At 40.4% G+C, this 18,138-nt stretch overlaps 1 protein-coding gene and 1 long non-coding RNA gene across 16 annotated transcripts in view; one reads left to right on the forward strand and one right to left on the reverse strand.

Moving 5' to 3' along the window:
• The window catches only part of LOC113026584 (pleckstrin homology domain-containing family A member 5), a 90,918-nt gene extending 87,084 nt beyond the window's left edge, over positions 1–3,834 (reverse strand). For 11 of the 15 annotated variants that reach the window (XM_080303859.1, XM_080303858.1, XM_080303863.1 and 8 more), the window contains exons 1-2: positions 3,505–3,739; positions 925–982 (exon numbers count right to left, since the gene is read on the reverse strand). In XM_080303859.1, coding sequence (XP_080159985.1) covers positions 925–982; positions 3,505–3,739 — 293 coding nt within the window. Of the gene's footprint in view, positions 1–924; positions 983–3,504 lie in introns of all 15 variants that reach the window. The other 4 variants (XM_026175526.2, XM_026175530.2, XM_026175520.2 and 1 more) reach the window with 1 other exon arrangement.
• Positions 3,763–14,209, forward strand: LOC145429786 (uncharacterized). The gene is made up of 3 exons (XR_013910108.1): positions 3,763–3,901; positions 4,586–4,834; positions 9,443–14,209. It is a non-coding gene; the product is annotated as an uncharacterized LOC145429786 (long non-coding RNA).
• The last annotated feature ends 3,929 nt before the right edge of the window (positions 14,210–18,138 follow it).

The raw sequence follows: 18,138 nt of genomic DNA on the forward strand, positions 1-18,138 counted from the left end.
GGGTTTGAAAACAATTTGCCGGGAGTCCGGTGTTCTCACAGCGCTAGTGACCTAGCCCCCGGCTAGCTATCGAGCTAGTTGGTAACAGATGTCTCCGAAAACGTCGGAGCGCTTTTGAAAATATGTGGTGTCCTGATAAACTGAGCCGATATTTGAGGTTTACACAGCTACATTCTCGCCTGAAAATATGTTAAACGTTTATTTTGTGACCCAGAAAGAATAATAAGAGTAATATTAAAACTAACTAGCTACCGCCATTGTTGGAAACTAAGCTGGGCCGCGCTATGAATTCTGGGACAAAGCTGCTTCTTCTTCTTCTTCTTCTTCTTCTTCGGGGTTTAACGGCAGCTGGCATCCTTGTACATGCAGTGCTGCCATCTTCTGTTTCAGTCCGTTATTACACTCTTAAATCCTGCTACTTATTCCTGGGTCTTTTGGGATCTTACAAAGCTTCAAACGACGCGTCGACTATTAAATCAGTCGTCGACGATTTTGATAGTCGACGTAATCGTGACTAGTCGACAAATCGTGGCAGCCCTAGTCTGAATAAATACAAACAGCTTGCAAGAGGAAAGCAAGCACACTGTGTCCATGTCTGCCTGTTATTTGCACAATGTAGCTGTGTAATCATTAACTTTTGGGATAGGCCACACAAAAAGGGAGTAAAGGTTCCAAATTTACAACCTCTTTATATTGACACATCCACCACAAGGCGTGTTTTCAGGAGCTGCAGACTATTGAGAGGAGCGTTTCATTCCTCTGAGGTGACTTAAGTGGAAATAAATTAATTTATGCTTGTAATCGAGGTACCACGGTGGCGCGCAACGGGGAAGTGTTTTGAATTTAGATGACATGTTTGTATGCAGAGGTCCTAAGGTTGCGATGGGTGTGCGTGTCATGCGGTAAAATAGGCGGGAAACTCACTTGATAAAGCACCGTGCTCCCTCAAACGTATATCCCTCCTCCCATCCGGTGGGTAAGTCTGTGAAAGAAGGAAAGGTGGACAAATATGTGAACAATCATGCAGCCATCAGCCACATTAAAAATCACTGAGAGGTGAAGCAAATAACATTGATCATGTCATTACGATGCTATGTTCTGTTGGGGTTCTGTTGGGCCTCTTGGGTCCTGACATTCATAAAGATGCAGACCGAGCACACACCACCATGAAAAAGACATTTCCTGATGGGACGACTTGTGCTGCCAGACTGCAAATACTTCTCGTGAATGGTCTTTAACCTCTTAAGACCCGAACTCTTCCAAAGCATGCATTTTTAATTTCTCTTTGATATTTGGGCATATTGGCACTTGATGAATGTAAAAAACAAAGAATTACCAGATTTTTTTTAACCTTATTTTTGTTTCTAAGAAAAATGAGAGCCACATATGAGGATATTCGTTTAAAATTTCGATAGAACAGTGGCAGTATAATGTCCTCCTAAGTGGATATCAGGCCCTTGCAGAGTAAAATTGAGTATTTTGGTCTAAATAACACAAAATGTGATGTCCACATATGTAGATGCCAGGTCCTAGGAGGTTAAAGCTCCATGAGTGAGCACCAGAACAAGTCTAGTCCATGAAGCCCCGCTCAGCAATCCACCTGCAGCCAGTGTAGTAGAAGCTGATGCTACACAACACCACAGCATGCATGTATGTATGAGTGTTTGTCCCAGAAGGTTAAAGGTGTTTTGGCCAGACATGAAAGACCCACTTACCCAAAACTAGGCAACCACCTTGAAAATTTAGAGTTTCTCGAATTTTCAAGCAAATTTCGAAAGTTCCAGTTTGTTAAAAAGGAGAAATGTTTAAAAATTTGAAAAATATGTTTTGAAAAAAAGCAATAGGAGGCAAAGAATAAATAAATAAAACTGCTATGAAATTAGAATATGAAAATTGGCAGCTCTCCTCCTAACACCCTCCCATCAGACAAATGCAGGCATCTGCTCGTGCTTCACAAAAGCTAAAACTCACTCAAAGCTGAGCTTCACATGGGATTCAAAAACTGCTCTGCTTTGTAAAAGTCCTCTACTTAACCCATCGCACTACTGCATATTTTCTGCACAAACTTTACTTTTTGCCCAAGTACTTCATTACAAGCTAGATTTTCTAGTGCCCTGAACGAGAGCCCAGAAAAAGTGCGAGTTTACTCCCCTCTTCATTCACATGAATTAGTGAGTGACACCAAAAATATGCTGCCTCTGCCAGCTTTATGCATCACCTTTAGGGTTGGAACTAATTATTCCGCCTGTGCTCAATTTGTCACTTAGTTTCTTGATAAATCAGTTCAGTCATCTGGTCAATAAACTGACTGAGAATACATTCAAATTTTGTGGTTTTGCCCCCGGAAACCACAAAAAAATATCTCATTTACTATTACACAACGCTAATAAAAGCATATCATTGCAACTGAAAAGAACAGAGCTATATCATGATATTAGTAATTATTTTTTTTAGAATAGCTGCCTGCCTTCTGGGCTTCAGCTCTGTGGTGAAATACTGATGGACATTTTTCAATTTTTGATACTAATAGAATACAATTTTTTAAAGAAAAGAAAATGTATGAACTCACACATTATTAAAAAAAAAAAACAACTCATTGGTTGCAGCCATATTCAGATGAAGCAGACACTCTTAACAGGAGAGGGGGTGCTTGAAGTTAAAGAAGAGCTTGCTGCTGCTGTATATAGTTGCATCATAATCTCACTAGAAAAGCGCACTGAGCAGCTAATTGTACCATGTCTCTAAGATAAGTCAAGCTTTTTGTAGGAATATGAATATATATATATATATATATATATATCTATATATATATATGTATATCTATATATATATATGTATATATATATATATATATATATATATATATATATATATATATATATATATATATATATATACACACACACACACACATACATATATATATATATAAGCTCACTGCAAAAAAAATTAATGATGAAATTCAGCAGAGCTATACTTCAATCTGCTACAGTTTTCCTGCTTACCTGTCACACAGGAGCTTACTGTTAAGTAGGGTCCTGTGTCAAAACACTTAAATGCACTAATCTTACTCCCCTGCACGGTCAACATAATGCGTTGGGTTATTCAAAGCCAAAACAAAAACAAAAAAACCACTTCCTACATTTGTTTACGTGCTTTAGTTGCTATTAGGCTAAAGGTCGCCTCTTCACTAGTTCTCGGGCGATATTGGCTAGTGTCCACTCTTCAACTCCACTGACTGACCACCCTGGGGAGAGGCAGCAGCGAAGGAAGTGGCACTAGCTGGGCAGAGGTGGGCACGAGAGGGCTCAATTTTCACAGCACGAGCGACAAAAACCCACTCGTGTGTTAAGAAACACGGCGTGGATATCACAGCCTCTCTCTCTCACACACACGCACAGCGTGGGAAGTGTTCGCTTTTGGGTAACACAACAACAACACACTGCCGGGGCGAACACGAAAGGCGTTCAAGATAAGAGAAAAACTTGACAGTGACATCTTTACCTGGAGTTTTCCTGTGCCCGGTTATAACTGCCTCACCACTTACTGGATGCAGCCAGGTTGTACTCTTGGCTTCTTCGCTGTTGAGAAGGAGAGACAGAGAGAAAGAGCGAGATATGCGTTCAAATCCAGCGGTGACTTTGTTCGAAATAGAAACGAGCAGAATGACTTGAAGCGTTTGCTTTTGGAAGGGATATTTACTTAACGAAGAAGACACGTCCATCCCGAGTAACACCATAACTCCAGGAAGACGGGAGACAAGAAATCCACTCGGGTTGTAGCTCCGCCGCCATGTCTGGCAGTACTGTATGACAATCGCGCGGCTCCGCTCTCCCAGGCAGCGCGTACACGGAAACCTTGGCAACGGCGGGTGGCTGAGAGCAGGGTGTAGAGCAGACAGGTAAAGTCCATTCATTTGTATGGGAGAATAATGGCTGGACAGCCGAGGGGTTTTTTTTAACCCAAAATGTATTTTATTTCTTGACTGACACAATAAAAGAGTTATTTTACTTTTAGGTAAGTTTTTGCATCGCTGTGTACATGGCTTTAGTCAAAAAAGTCCTTTTGGATTTATGGTTCTTTATGATTCTCTACGACTTAAATATACAGCCAGGATATTAAACCACATGTCCAATCAGCAAACTCACATGACAGCAACTCGGTGCATTTAGGCATGTAGACATAGTCAGGGCGACCTGCTGAAGTTGAAAACTGAACATCGGTTTCCCAGCAGCCACTTTTTAAGTGGTATGGTTGTTGGTGCCATCTGGGTCTGGGTATTTCAGAAACTCCTGATCGTCTGTGGTTGGGTGGGATTTTCCCCGAAGATCCATCTCTGGTGTTTACAGATAGTGTAAAAACATGTACTCTGCACAACAATGTCTCTCACAATGTCTCCTCTCACAATGAAGTGAGAGGACACTGCTTTAAAATGAGAGGGTTGTAACTAAATTAGTTGCTGTAACGGTGTAGGATTAGATATTTTCTTAGTACAGGTAGTCACGCTCAAATTATATCAAACTGTTTTTTGATTTGTTTTTTTTTTAACATGAAAATGTATTCAGTATACTACATTGGTCTCCAGAGTCAGCAGATCTCAATCCAGTAGAGCAGCTTTGGGATGTGATGGAAGAGATGTGCATCATGGATGCACAGCCAACAAATCTGCAGCAACTGAGTGATGCTATCATATCGATATGGACCAAAATCTCTGAGCAGTGTTTCCAGCACCTTGTTGAATCTATGTCAAGAAGACTTGACATAGATTTCTAGACATAGAAGGCAAAATGGAGTCCAACCCAGTACTAGCAAGGTGTACCTAACAAAGTGTTCGGTGAGTGTATATTTTCTGTTTTGCACCCTTACACTCTTCACATTCTTTATATGTTTTTTTTTCCTTCTATGTCTCGTCTGTGGGATCTGGTTGCTACATCATAGTACAGATGTCAGTGGTGAATGCAGGCGCCCATCTCACACATTTGTTCCCACCAATAATAACATAACTTCCAGGCATGTTGAATTGATTTTAAAAAATTTTCTTCTATATAAAAAAAGACATTTCTATCAGAAACGGGGGCAGAAGAGGTCTAAAATTCACCAGAAGGAAAATAAGTGTCAGTAATTCCTTGGGGAAGACCTCGAGACCTTCTGCTTAATCCACACTCACCCCCCAGTGCTCAAACAAAACCTGTGCCCATGGCTGTCGTTGTAGCTTTTCTACATACAAAGGCACATTAAGCATAAGGGGGGGGGGGGGAAGATAAACTTGCCACTAGCGCCCCAGGACAAAATTGATCTGCTGGACCTCCAAAAGCCTTTTTTCACTTTAGACATTTTTAATCAAAACTCAAATCCTCTCTCCTCTTCATGTTCAAATAGTGCCCCCGAGTCACATTGGCTAATAGCAGGAACCACTTTGAGGCTCTTATAGTGTTAGATGGTATTGTGCTTTTGTGGTACATATTCCAAAACAAATGATCAATTAAATTAGCTCAAACCAGATGATGCACAGACAGTCTGGAGTTTTCTGAGGAACATCCATTGTCATAGGAAAGTTCCCTTCTTCATGTGCTTGGGGGGCACAGACTGATGGACATACAGAGAAAAATATCCACAGTCTACTACCGCACCCACAGTTTCAACTCTACCATTCGGTTCTTGGCCTCCACCTTTTGTCACTGTGCAGCGAAACTGCAGCATCAGCTTTTCACAGAATACAAAAACATGTTATCCAACACCACTTTGCCAGGCCTGTTGTTGCTTTGTGTTGCATTGTTTTTCTGCACACATGATAGGCCACTGTTTTTGAGCATGTGGTGGTGGTAATGGGTGGCGGACATGTCTGCCAACTGCCAGGTCAACCACTTGGAGAGGAACTCTTAAAGGACAAGGAAGCAGTGAAACACTGAATCCTGGTCAGAAGTCACACACTGAGCTCTTTGTATTCTGTTTACCTGGGGCAGAGTAACACAGTTTTCTGGTAATGTGACGTACAAAGGAACTGCTTGTTTCTTCCCAAGTAAGGGGGCAGTGGTCTAAAAGAAGATGGGAAAATAACAATATTAAAATAAGCTGCGCTTTATTTGCCCTTTTCATGAACTTGATATTGATATGAGAAGTAGTACATGAGCTGTGTTTTAAAATGCACAATCTAGAAAAAGTCCTCCCCCAATCTCTGAAATATAGTTTAAAAATTCCAACTTTTCTTTCTGAAACAGTCAAAATATATATATATTTTAAGGAAACAAAAGAGACTGTCTTCCCCAGAAAACAACCAGGTACTGTCTGTCATTTTGGCAAGCTGTTATTATGACCTATGCTTACATTATAATGTTAGCCATCTTCTAGGGGGTCTGTGAGTAATACAGGTAATCAACAACTTTGACAGTGTATTTTTGTGCCTAAACCTAACCAAATTACAAGGAAAATCAAAGTAAGCACGCTGAGAGTCGATGCTTTCATTGGAAACAATCACGTTTCAAAGACTCTTTAATTAGTCTTTTTAGACAGAGAAGAGCAAACAACCAGCATAATGATTTAAGTGAAGGACTTGCTGGAAAATGCGGATCTCACCTGCCCTCTTTCAATCCATGATCTTTTTCCAGCATATCTATGTGTAGGATCCATCAGAGTGAAAATGATAAGATTAGAGCCTGACACCTGCTTAAATGTGCTAGCTTACCCGTGAGATCTGAAAGTGAAGTGGTGCCTGAAAGTGGAGCCTTTCACGTCTCAGTTTTCAAGCAGTCATCTTTTGATCTGTTTAGAGAGCCTATAGGCCTGTGTCATGCCATTCATAACTTACAGAAAATGAAAGTACTATTCCCTGTATATCACACAGCACTTGTTTCAGTGAGGTTTACCTTCAGCTATTTTATTTTTTCATATAATCTCAAGTTACAGGGTTGATAAAGAACTTGACAGTATCCCCGCTGTTCTAGTTCCAGTACTGACAGTATTGATATAGCTGAAAGTCCAGCACTGTGGGTCATGTAATTCTTCTTTTGGCAGGGGCAGACATTTCTCAACTGCCATTCACAGTTGCCAGGGTGAACAATGCTCCACTGAGCTATAACTTATGGTCCTCACTCAAAGAGCCTAATACCATTAGCCAAAGTGGGAGTCAAATGAGAGCTGGAACTTGGAGAGGTAGCATTTGTGCAGGACGTGCATATGTGTTTTGTGCAAATGTTTCTTAGGAGCATCTACTGAGTTACAGAAAATGAAAATGAATGGGGAAGCAAGCCAAACAGATCTGCAGCCATTAAGTCATTCGTCAGGCAGTGACATCTCTGGGATCCCAAGCCTCTGGTCACATGCAATCCAAGCACACAACTGACTCAGCAGAAACTTCTGCTGAAACATCTTCCTGTAAAGACAACCCTACTTTATATGCTTATTTTGAAGATTAAAGGTCTCCAGCTGAATAACGTAATGCAAGCAGGTATCAGAAAATTCAGTTCAACTAACAAAACATTAATTAATGTAAAGAAGACCTGGTAAAAGTACAATAAAGAATCTTCATAAAGACACGCGGCGTAGTGTCTGGTTAACATTGCGCAACATATTCTTACATAATTGCTCCATGCTCAGCGAGGCGAGGGTTCTCTGCTCAGTGACACAGGCCAGACTTGAGGCATCAGAATGTAATTAATGGTTGCACATTATCAAGCAGCTGTTTGAGGGCTTTGTTCTGGTGCCAGCTCGGCAGTAGCCTCGTGCCTGTCTGTGCTAGGTAAGAGGACCCTCCTCTTTAGACTGGAACCGCTCGGCATCTGTGCAAACCTCTCATTTGTTGGAGTCACAAGGCTGTGTAGATAGAGCTATCTTTAAGCCTGAACACAGCACTTCAACATGGTCACTATCTTTTTTGTTGTTGTTTTGCCTACTGAAGCTTGAAGGGAGTAATATAATAGTAATAATACCCACAAGTAGAGTGTAAAATCAACACATGCCACAATAACTTCCTGCTGCACTGCACTCTTTTACCAAATCACCGATGGAAATGATTCCCAGATGATGTAAATACGCTGTCATACACTTTCAGCACAGCACTTTTTTTTTCGCATTAGCTTGCTCAGCACACAAACCAAAAAGCCATCAGGGTCAGTCAAGTCAGCAGACCAGGTTAATTGGCAACTCTGGAAAAATGGTTTAACGCTTAATTCAGCTGTAGCCGCGCAAATGCACAAGTACCAATATGGATGATTGGAAGGAGTCGCTAGGCTTTGAGAGCTTGTGGAAAAATGACTCTGCTGGACGGTTTTAGTTCTCACAACTCCACTCTGAATCATTAAACACACCTCCCTGAATCACTCTTAGTCACAGCCTGACAAAAACCCAACCCACAAATGACTCTCTGTTCACCAGAGTGACGACTTCACTGGATCTATCGGATTTTTGGGTGCAGTCCAAATATTTTTTTTCTCTCCTACTTTTATGAGACTTCCACTAGTGATATGTGTCATTAAGAATGAATGAGTGGATATGCTATTTTGTAATTAGAGGATGCTGCAAGTGGCCTGACTCGGTTGTAAGTAAATGACTGTGAAGAGGGAGGGTGTTATCTGTGTTTTTTCCCAGATGTACTGTTTTTATTTTTGCTATGTAAAGTGAAACAGAAATGTTTTACTATTTTGCTTTAGGAACCCCAAGCAGCGAGACTAACGGTGGAACCAGGCACACTTCATTCATCTGTGAAAGATGGTCCAGAACTCAACCTCTCAACACTCATGTGTCTTTCAATATCTAATTCAACAAAGTCATCATACTCTTACCTACATGTCGCTCTTACCCCTTACTGGTTTAGACAAGGACCTCTGTGTTTAGATAATGAAATTAGCCGGCCTCCCTGAGGCTCTCCCTGCTTCATAAACTGCTTTATTAATTGCTATCTGCATTTGGTAAGTGCTACAAAAGGCTACTGTAAGTATATCCGCTCGTAACCGGAGCGGATTCTATATTGATTGCAGATGGTGTCATTACTCAAAAAACCCAGCTGTGTAATTTAAGTAATGGAGCAGATTATTAATTAAGATGAAGGGCTACTTAACATTGATCAGGGATCCAAGCTCCACTTTGCTGTAATGCATAAATAACCTGACATGGGTGCGATTCCCCAACACACAGCGCTCGTTAAAGCTCATCGCATGTGCTGATATCACAGATTCTGATACGCAGTACCTCCTGGTTTCATCTTCATGAGTGCAAGGCCTGCGCCTTCACCCTGCAGTGCATTTATAGCTTAAGTAGCAGGATATAGAGGAGTTCGTGGAGAACTACTTGAGGCCAAGTGCTGGTATAATGCAAAAGTGCTCTTTCAAAGGCGTGATTATCTTGGCGTGGCGGGAATGGAAGAGGCAGCATTCCGCTGCATGCACGTTAAATAAGGTGACGTGCCAGATGAGAATTTGTATTTATTTATTTATTGTTTTTAACACAGAAGCTGATGACATGTACTGTACAACACTGCAACCGCAACATCTGTTGGGCTTTGCAACATTCAGGAAATCTCAGCGTGCAGTCCTTCCCTGATGGCACACATATCCTGTGTTTGATGGGAAAGCAGAGCAGTGTGACAAACAGGTCATGAGCATCTTCTCGGGGCAGCCAGGGTCATGTGAGCGACAGCGAGAAAGGCTCAAGGCTCGGAATAACTCTTTAAGGCGGAAGGCAGGAACTCCTCAAGGACAACACTGATGCTGGACTTTGTAAACTTGCTTTCTATTTTTTTGTTGTTATTATGCCGTGCAATTCAAGGATTTGAGAGGATCTGTATTAATTCATATTTACTAATGAAACGAAACGCTTAGTTATTTGCACGCCAAAGTACAGATCCTTTTTCCAAGAAGAAAAAGAGCATGTATTTAAAAAAGGGAGCACAAAAGTAGTTTTTAATGATGAATTAAACTGACTCTTATGCCTAACAGACCACTGGCTTTGCAAAAGCACAATAGTACTTCCATCCATCCATCTATTTTCTTCCGCTTATCCAATTCAGAGTCGGGGAAGACCTGGAGCCTTTCCCAGCTGTCATATGGCGAGAGGTGATGTACAGCCTGTACATGTTTTTGTACCAGGTTTTCTAAGCAGGGCTAACACAGAGTGACAGACAGCCATTCGTACTATTTGGACTGTGGGAGGAAGCTGCAGTGCTTGAAAAAACCCACACAGACATGAGGAAAACATGCAAACTCCACACAGAAAGGCCACAGATTCAAACGCAGGGTCTTTTGGCTGTGCTAACTGTACAACTGAATTCTGACCCCTCCAAAGTACTTAAGTTAAAACCAAAATCTCAATTAGATATTCTGTAAAGGAAAGAAAACATGTGACCTAGTCTTTGACATCACAGTGCACATATTTATGTATGAACATCTGCTCTTCTCTGGGGCTATTTTTGGCCTGAAGTTTTTAAAATTCAAGGTCATGGAATAACTGATATAGTCACACAAGCTTCCTCATAATGAAAATACTGTAATGGCTTCATCTGGTTCCCTATTTTGTTTTAAATGAGAAGTTATTCAAATGCATCTCTTTTCCTTTTAGGGGAATTTCTTCATTTGTTTTTTTTACTCTTTACTCCTACGAGTCGGACACAGGAAGTTGTTGCAAAATCTTGGATTTCAACAGAAAAATGGTCACTCCTTTCATCCGCAGAGTTCCTCGTGAATGCCTCTACGTGCTTAATCACGCTCTTCACTGTACAGTTTAAAAAGAGAATGACTGACTTAAATCTACTTGAGCGAAGTCGTAACTGTCACCGAGGTGCTTGATTTTTCACAACCCCGCCGACTCCACTGATACAGGGAGAGATCTGAGCGCGAGCTGCGCTGCTGTATTTATTTGTTTATATAATGATGCCACACTCTGTAGTAACTTTCTCAGATGGATCTGTCAATGATTGATGAAGTATGCAGTCAGAAGTCACACAGCTTTATAGCAGACATCATATTATGCTGATAGGCTGCAGAAGAATTTAATGTTCTGCCACAAATAGGCTCTCTGTAGAGACCTTATAAGGTTTACAGGGTGCTCATACAACCAAAGAAAAACAGGGGTTTTCTGTTATTCTGCATTTGAAGACACTGGTGAAACTCCTACACAATGTTTTAATTTGTTCTATATGTGTCAAACGCAAGAATTTACATTTACTGTCATTTGCAGCTACAGTTTTATCCAAACAGATGCATGGTTTTATTTTTAGAAACCAAGTTAATGAAATTGTTTTAAGAATATCCTAAAATCTAAAAGTTTTTTGAGTGTCTCGTCTGCCTTTGTTTCCTGGTGCACAAGATATCTCGTAGTTCATTTCTCCATATGTGGCAGATTGCTGAGTCACCCTTCTGCTCTGCACCTGTTCAGGTGTAGTGATTTTAATGCTCTCTTTGGAGTGCTGAATGCAAGGCTCCCGGTTACAGCTGGCATTGTCAAAGTGCTCGTAGTTGAGCTATGTGGCAAGATGGCCGGTGTCAGCAACAGTAAAAGAGCTGGGACAGTAAATTGACTCTGAACTGATGAGTGGGAGTGTTGGGTTGTGGGAAATCTGAGCTCATTCCCTCCCTTTTCAAGGTCCAGTAAATATAAGGGTAGTACGTCAACATTTCCTGCACATCTCACAGAGATGTAAAGGGGTGTTTACGCTCACTCACCCGAAGGACAAGATGTTGAAAATACAAAAGAGCTTTTTAATGAAATTCCCCACAAAATATCAAACAGCTTTTATAGCTTTTCATAAGATTCTTCAAAATCGTAAGATTAGATCAGAGTGCCAAAGAGAGCGTCTGTATGAAAATCTAAATTTGTCAGTCTGTTGGAGAGGCATTAGGACGCAGCTGAGCGCTGTGGAGAGGTTGTGTCTGGGCCACTAAACAAGTCCCGTGTGCTAAGCAACACTGGGTAAGGGCCATCTGTCTCCAGTACCAGAACGTTCAGGCAAAGCAGGCGGGGAAAGAAAAAGAGTTTCATGTCGCAGCTCCCCTGATCAATGGCTATTGATTCTTCACTTATCTCAAATACAGCCTAGCTGATGAGATGTCACACTTCTGACCTCCTGCAGGGAGAGGGGAATGAGGGATGCTAGCTGGGTAGGCATGGTGTTGTGTTACAGATATACTCCATTCACATATACAAAAGGGGAAAATTTTACTTGCATACCTGTAATGTTAAGGGAACAAACATGCAGGCATAATTACACTGAAATTGTATATTCATGCAATGGAAGGCTGCAATTATCCACCCAGTGAACCATCAACTTTTACAGGTTTGATGTGACAAACCTTGCATGGACAGTTACGCTCCTATCCTCTTTACTGTCCATCTTTTAACCTCATCCCACTGTGGCTCTCACTCTCTTGATGCAGACAGACAATTAATAAGTGCTTTGTTGGCCGAATGGATCACATTCACCACAACTGCTGCGCTCAGCAGACAGCTCAAATAAATAAAGAGCAAGCAACCCCTCTAAACTGACAGTCACAAAGATAGATGGATTGCAAAGTCACAATGACCTTTGACAATATCCTATTTTTAAAGCCTTTTTGGGATCTCACATCTAGAGAAAAAGAAGGGGAAAACTAGCTAGAATAGCAGTAACAGTGGCAAGATAATCAACACTTTTCCAAGTCGTAATAAAACAGCAGAAACTCCACAAAAAGCAAGCTCAAGAGCATGCAAATGCTCCATAGCTTACAGATCAAAGAGCTCAATGACAGGAGATTTTACAGAGCATAGGAAGATGATGGTTTGGTACCACAGAAAAATCCCCCACTGTGACTTTGTGCAGTGAATGTTAAACACTGGCCAATTTTTCACCTTTTCTATTTACTGTCGCACATTTTTATGTGCAATATTTCATAACTCCTTTGAGTTTCCAATAAATCCTCACTATATTGAGATTTGAATGTGTTGAAAAGCACAATTCAAAGTATTCTTAAGTGCGACAATAAAGAAATATGCGTTTGAATTTCCTTTTGCAGACATGTGTTGGCTATCACTGTCTTTGACTCTGTGCAGATATGTGATGTATTCACTGTGCCTTGACATCTCGAGTAATTGTGTTTAGACAATTATATAGCATACTGCTTGTGAAAGAGAGATTTCATTACACAGACTTTTCTCCAGTATTTCAATATTTTATAAATGTGACACGTTTGTGGGTATACCCTTAAAACAGGTTGTTGTTCATGACCCCAATCTAAATGGTATTGTATGAAACATGTCATTGGAGCCTTAAGATTAAAACAGCATTGATAAACAACAGTTTTGCTTTAATTAGGTAAAAGTAGGAATGCTAGAGAGAAAAATATGTTGTTACAAGTGAAAGTCCTAGATTCAGAATTCTACATGGGTCAGTATTAACATCAAAATATACTCAAAGCATCTAAAGTAAAAGTATTCATTATACAGTGAGGGGGGTCAGGGAGGAGACAGGAGCCTATCCCCTCCCACTGTCATAGTACAAGAAGTTTTATTATCACTGATTAATTATGAATTAGTTTTATCTCTCACTTTAATGTTGAAGCTGGTAATAATTTGACATGATTTGTTTACTACAGAGCACCTCAATCTATAATAATGTAGCACAATTTACTGGTAGCTGTATTATATTAATCAGAAATTTAAAATAAATGTAGTGCCTCTTGACCCAATCCCACTCCCTTGACATGTCCCTGACATCAAGAAGAATAAGCCAATGTAACATTTATGGAGCTTAGAGACAGGCAGATTTTCTAGTGATGTTAACAATTTGGCTTGTGGAGTACAACCATGTGGTCGAAATAATCACTTTCAGGCAAAAAAAAAAAATACATGAGAGGTGAGCACAAATAGCCTTGAGGGTTTCAGGCGTAATTCTCCATCAGTCAGATCTTTGCTGCACGTCATATCTGCTCTCTCCCCACAGCTCATATTTGATAAATGGATAAAATACTGAAGAAATACAAATGAATAGATGAAAATTCATCTAATGATTTCTAATCATTTCACTAAGGGAAATATCTACATAAATATACAGATATGTATTTACTCTGAATAAAATCTTTAACATAACATTTAGAATTTTGGTTTAAGTTATCCACAGGTTGCTCCTCCTGGATTCATGATGTGTAATGTCAACTGTAGCTGGCCTCTGGTGATGAGAGAAATAGAAACTGAACTGCTCAGCTGTTACTCGGTGAGACTGCTCAAATAAATTATTTATTTGAAATGACAGAGTGTGATTCTCTTCTTCGTCTGACCCCGTTTAACCATTATCTGCCTTCTTTGTGGGCAATTTCAAAGGAAATAATACACATTTCATAATGGATAAATTATTAGGAAATGACAGAAAAAGCACAAACTTGCCCAGATTTAGAGCAGAAACCATGGAAATAATTACATTTCTGACTACAGTACTATTCGCTGACAGTGTACACAAAATGAGTGCCCTGATTCCTAATTCGCAGATCATGACTGCTGTGAAATGCAATTAATGGATTCATAATTTATTTAGTGAGCTGTGATGAGCAAGTTCCTGGGAGCTCACTGAGACAGAATGCAGTATACACTCCATACACACTGGGTAAGCACTAGGTGTGTTTCAAAGGATGTGCAAAAAAACAAAAAAGGAACAGTACATCTAAATAATTTTAGATGTAGCTGCAGTTGTGGTTAGAAGTTTACATACACTCATCCTGGGCTTGGCTGCCATGGCAGTTTTGGACTCTTTAAACAGTTCTTTTTCCAGGGTATACACCCTAACTAATATTTGGTTAAATGTCCCTTGGCAAGATCCTTTTGGTAGCCATCAACAAGCTTCTGGGATAATTTTGGCTTAATAGTTTGGCAGTGGTCCACCTCCTTCATTAGTCCATCCACCTTGTGTAATAGTGTACGAGTATCGCTGGCAGCAAAACAGCCCCAAAGCATAATCCTACCACTGCCATGCTTTGCAAGCTGAACAGTGTTCTTACGTTTGAGACCCTCACCTTTACTCCTCTAAGCATACCTCTTGTCATTGCGGCCAAATAGCTCAATCTTTGTTTCATATAACCATAAAGCTTTTCTCCAGAAGACATTTGGCTTGACCGTGTGGGCAGATTCAAATTTCAGTCAACCAATTTCAAATGTCAATTTTCATGGCAGGCTTGAACCTTAGTGGTTGCTGAGTTGTCCCTGAACATCCTAACCCACGGGTGTCCAACTCCAGGCCTCAAGAGCAGGTGTCCTGCAGGTTTTAGATGTGTCCTTGATCCAACACAGCTGATTTAAATGGCTAAATTACCTCCTCAACATGTCTTGAAGTTCTCCAGAGGCCTGTTAATGAACTAATCATTTGATCCCGATGTGTTGACCCAGGGTGAGATCTAAACCCTGCAGGACACCGGCCCTTGAGCCCTGGGGTTGGACACCCCTGTCCTAACCAATTCCCTCTTTTCTGATAGTCATAGTTAGGGTCTTCTTTGAGACCTTGGTAGTGACACATCTGAATAACTTGTACTTATGTACAACTGTTTGAACTGATGATCCTGGAATTGTTTGCTATTAGGCTTCTGTGATGGCATACGCCTAAAAGCCTGGTGTGTGTTGGGAAACTAACCAATTTAAAAATTCTCTACCAGTCTTGCCAAGAACAGTGATAAAATATCCAGACAAATTATGGCAGAATGGTGTTGATGTCTGCCAAAAGTGACTTGTCAAGGTGTAACTTTCTAATGGACATTTATCCAAATATAGGGTCCTATATATACTTTTGACCCTGTGTAGGTTATAGAAAATCCAAAATAAATTAAAACTTGTGCACCCTATTCTTATTTTGTTTTTAAGTATTTAAAGAAGTGTTCTGCAAAATCATTCCACCCTGGAAAAGAACAGTAAAAGAAATCATTAAAACCCTGAAATTACACCCATGATTGTGTGTAAAGTTCTGACTACAGCTGTACATTAAAGAATAAAATGTGTTAAACTCCCTGACACACACCAGGTTAAACATAAGAATAAGAACCAAAGGTCTCTCTGGGGTGATACAGATGTCAAAACAGCCTATTTTGTGGAATGAGTGTCAAGCAGAGGACACGGTCTATCTCTGTTTTTGTTTTGTTTTGCTTGTTCAAAGAGACAGATGCCATGGAAGCAGTCTGAAAAATGTGAGACAGCAAGTTTCCCTGGATGGCTGCCATGTCCCTGCAGGTACAAGAACACGAGGATTTGGGAAGGAAGCAGGACGCAGGTTGGTGATAATTGGGGGTACCCTCTGGAAATCTCTGCTTTGTAGTTAAGCTTTGTTTGAATATGACGCTATTAATGAGGATGTGAGGGAAACACTTGTAAAGCCACAAAGCCGGAATTTATATCAGCTGTACTAACAGAAATGTTTTGCATGCTGTTCATTTAACCACAACTGGCACGCAGTGAGTGATCTGATGAAGTGATGCTGGTGGAAAAAAAATGTAAATACGACTTCAGCTGAAAGATCCTTCAGGGTATTGTGTTCGTTTACAATACAAACCAAATCATCTGTTCAAATCGACAGGAAGAGGCCTAAATATGTAAAGCCTAAACTCAAATGTTCTCCAGCCAAATTATGCTGCCAGATATTTATCCTGTGCAAGGGCCTAATGGGCTGCACAGTGACTCAACTTCCACCCATTCCTGTCTCAGTATAACAAGTGTTTAGGCTGTTTGCCATAAATCATGTCCCTGCCAGATGTTGCCAAGCAACTGATTAATTAGCAGAGCCTCCTGAGTGAGTAACAGTGGAGCCAGTATGGGAGAGCTCATTTCAGTCCCAGTGGTCCAAAGACCCCACCAGCTTTGACACCTTAACGGACATAGAGAGCCATTTATTTTATATCCACAAGGAGACTTTTGAAGGAATACTTGAGTACATGATTTGGGAAATAGCACTTATTTGCTTTCTTACCCAGTGTTAGATGAGAAGGTGACTACCACTCGCATACTTACGTGACTTCTGCAGAGTTAGACACAGCAGGTGGTTTGGTTTGATTAATGTCCAAATTTTAAACTGAATACATCTTAGTGTAGCTAATTTCACAAAGTATTATATGCTGGACTAGTTAATCCACTGGTTGCCTGCCAACTGCAGAGTGATGACAATATTCACGTGTTTCTAAATAATATACTTCTTAATTAGTGATTCTTAGAGCTGCTGGTGGAAACTTTATTTTTCCTTTTTTTTACATTTAGTCAGAAAACGCCTGGTTGTTTCTCGCTTATGCTTGCAAAAAATAACAACTGGTGATTTAACAGTAGTGAGAGGGTATTAACCTTTTCATCTCACTCTTCACAAGAAAGCAAGTTATCATTATTTCCCAAAATTTCAAACATTTTAACCAAGAGAGGGAAAAATCTATTTATTTAAACACACAGTGCCTTTAAGACGGCTTAATTGCTTATGTAAAGGCAATATATGAAGCTACATTAGGCCTCAGGTACACAGATCTAGAGACTGGTACGTGATAACCACAGATTGCCAGGGTAAACTGTGTATTTTCCGGTTGATAGATTGCTGGTTGGTGGTAGTGTCAGGTGAAATCAGTCACAAAGTGGCACTGCCCCAAAAACCTCATCCAACCTTGCTTTTGTTGCTAGCAGATTGCCACATTCCTCCATTGTTTGGATGCAGAATTATCTGCAAACACTGGGCAACTACCCAGCAAGTGATGGTGAAACAATAGCAATGCGAGCCAGAAACGAAGTCTTTCCCTTCAAAGTTCATGTAAAAGATGGGCCTTGTTGTGCAACAAACACATTTCAAAAGGGACAACTTTTACTTGTTTACCTGGATTTTTTCCCCCACAGAGACAAATATCCTGCTTCTAAATTTGTTGCCTTTTTTTTTCACAGTAGATAATCAGCAGAGGATGGATGGATGGATGGATGGATGGACGTTCCAATACTCATATTGTAATTTGCTTGCGAAAGTGTCCTAATTTTGCAGTTTTCTTGTGCACCATGGTTTTAAGATTTAGTTACAAATCCAGTAAATATGTGTTTTATTTAAAAAGACTGAAAAGAAAGAATTTCATGAGTAAATCATGGCATGAGACTGCATATGTACTGGGTGCTGAACAAGGCATCCTATGAAGTAGGCTTTGGGAGTTTGTTGCCAGTGTAAGTGGATGAGAAAAACCTCTTTTT

The sequence above is a fragment of the Astatotilapia calliptera genome, chromosome 7 (genome assembly GCF_964374335.1).
Source record: "Astatotilapia calliptera chromosome 7, fAstCal68.1, whole genome shotgun sequence".
Taxonomy (NCBI): Eukaryota; Metazoa; Chordata; class Actinopteri; order Cichliformes; family Cichlidae; genus Astatotilapia; species Astatotilapia calliptera.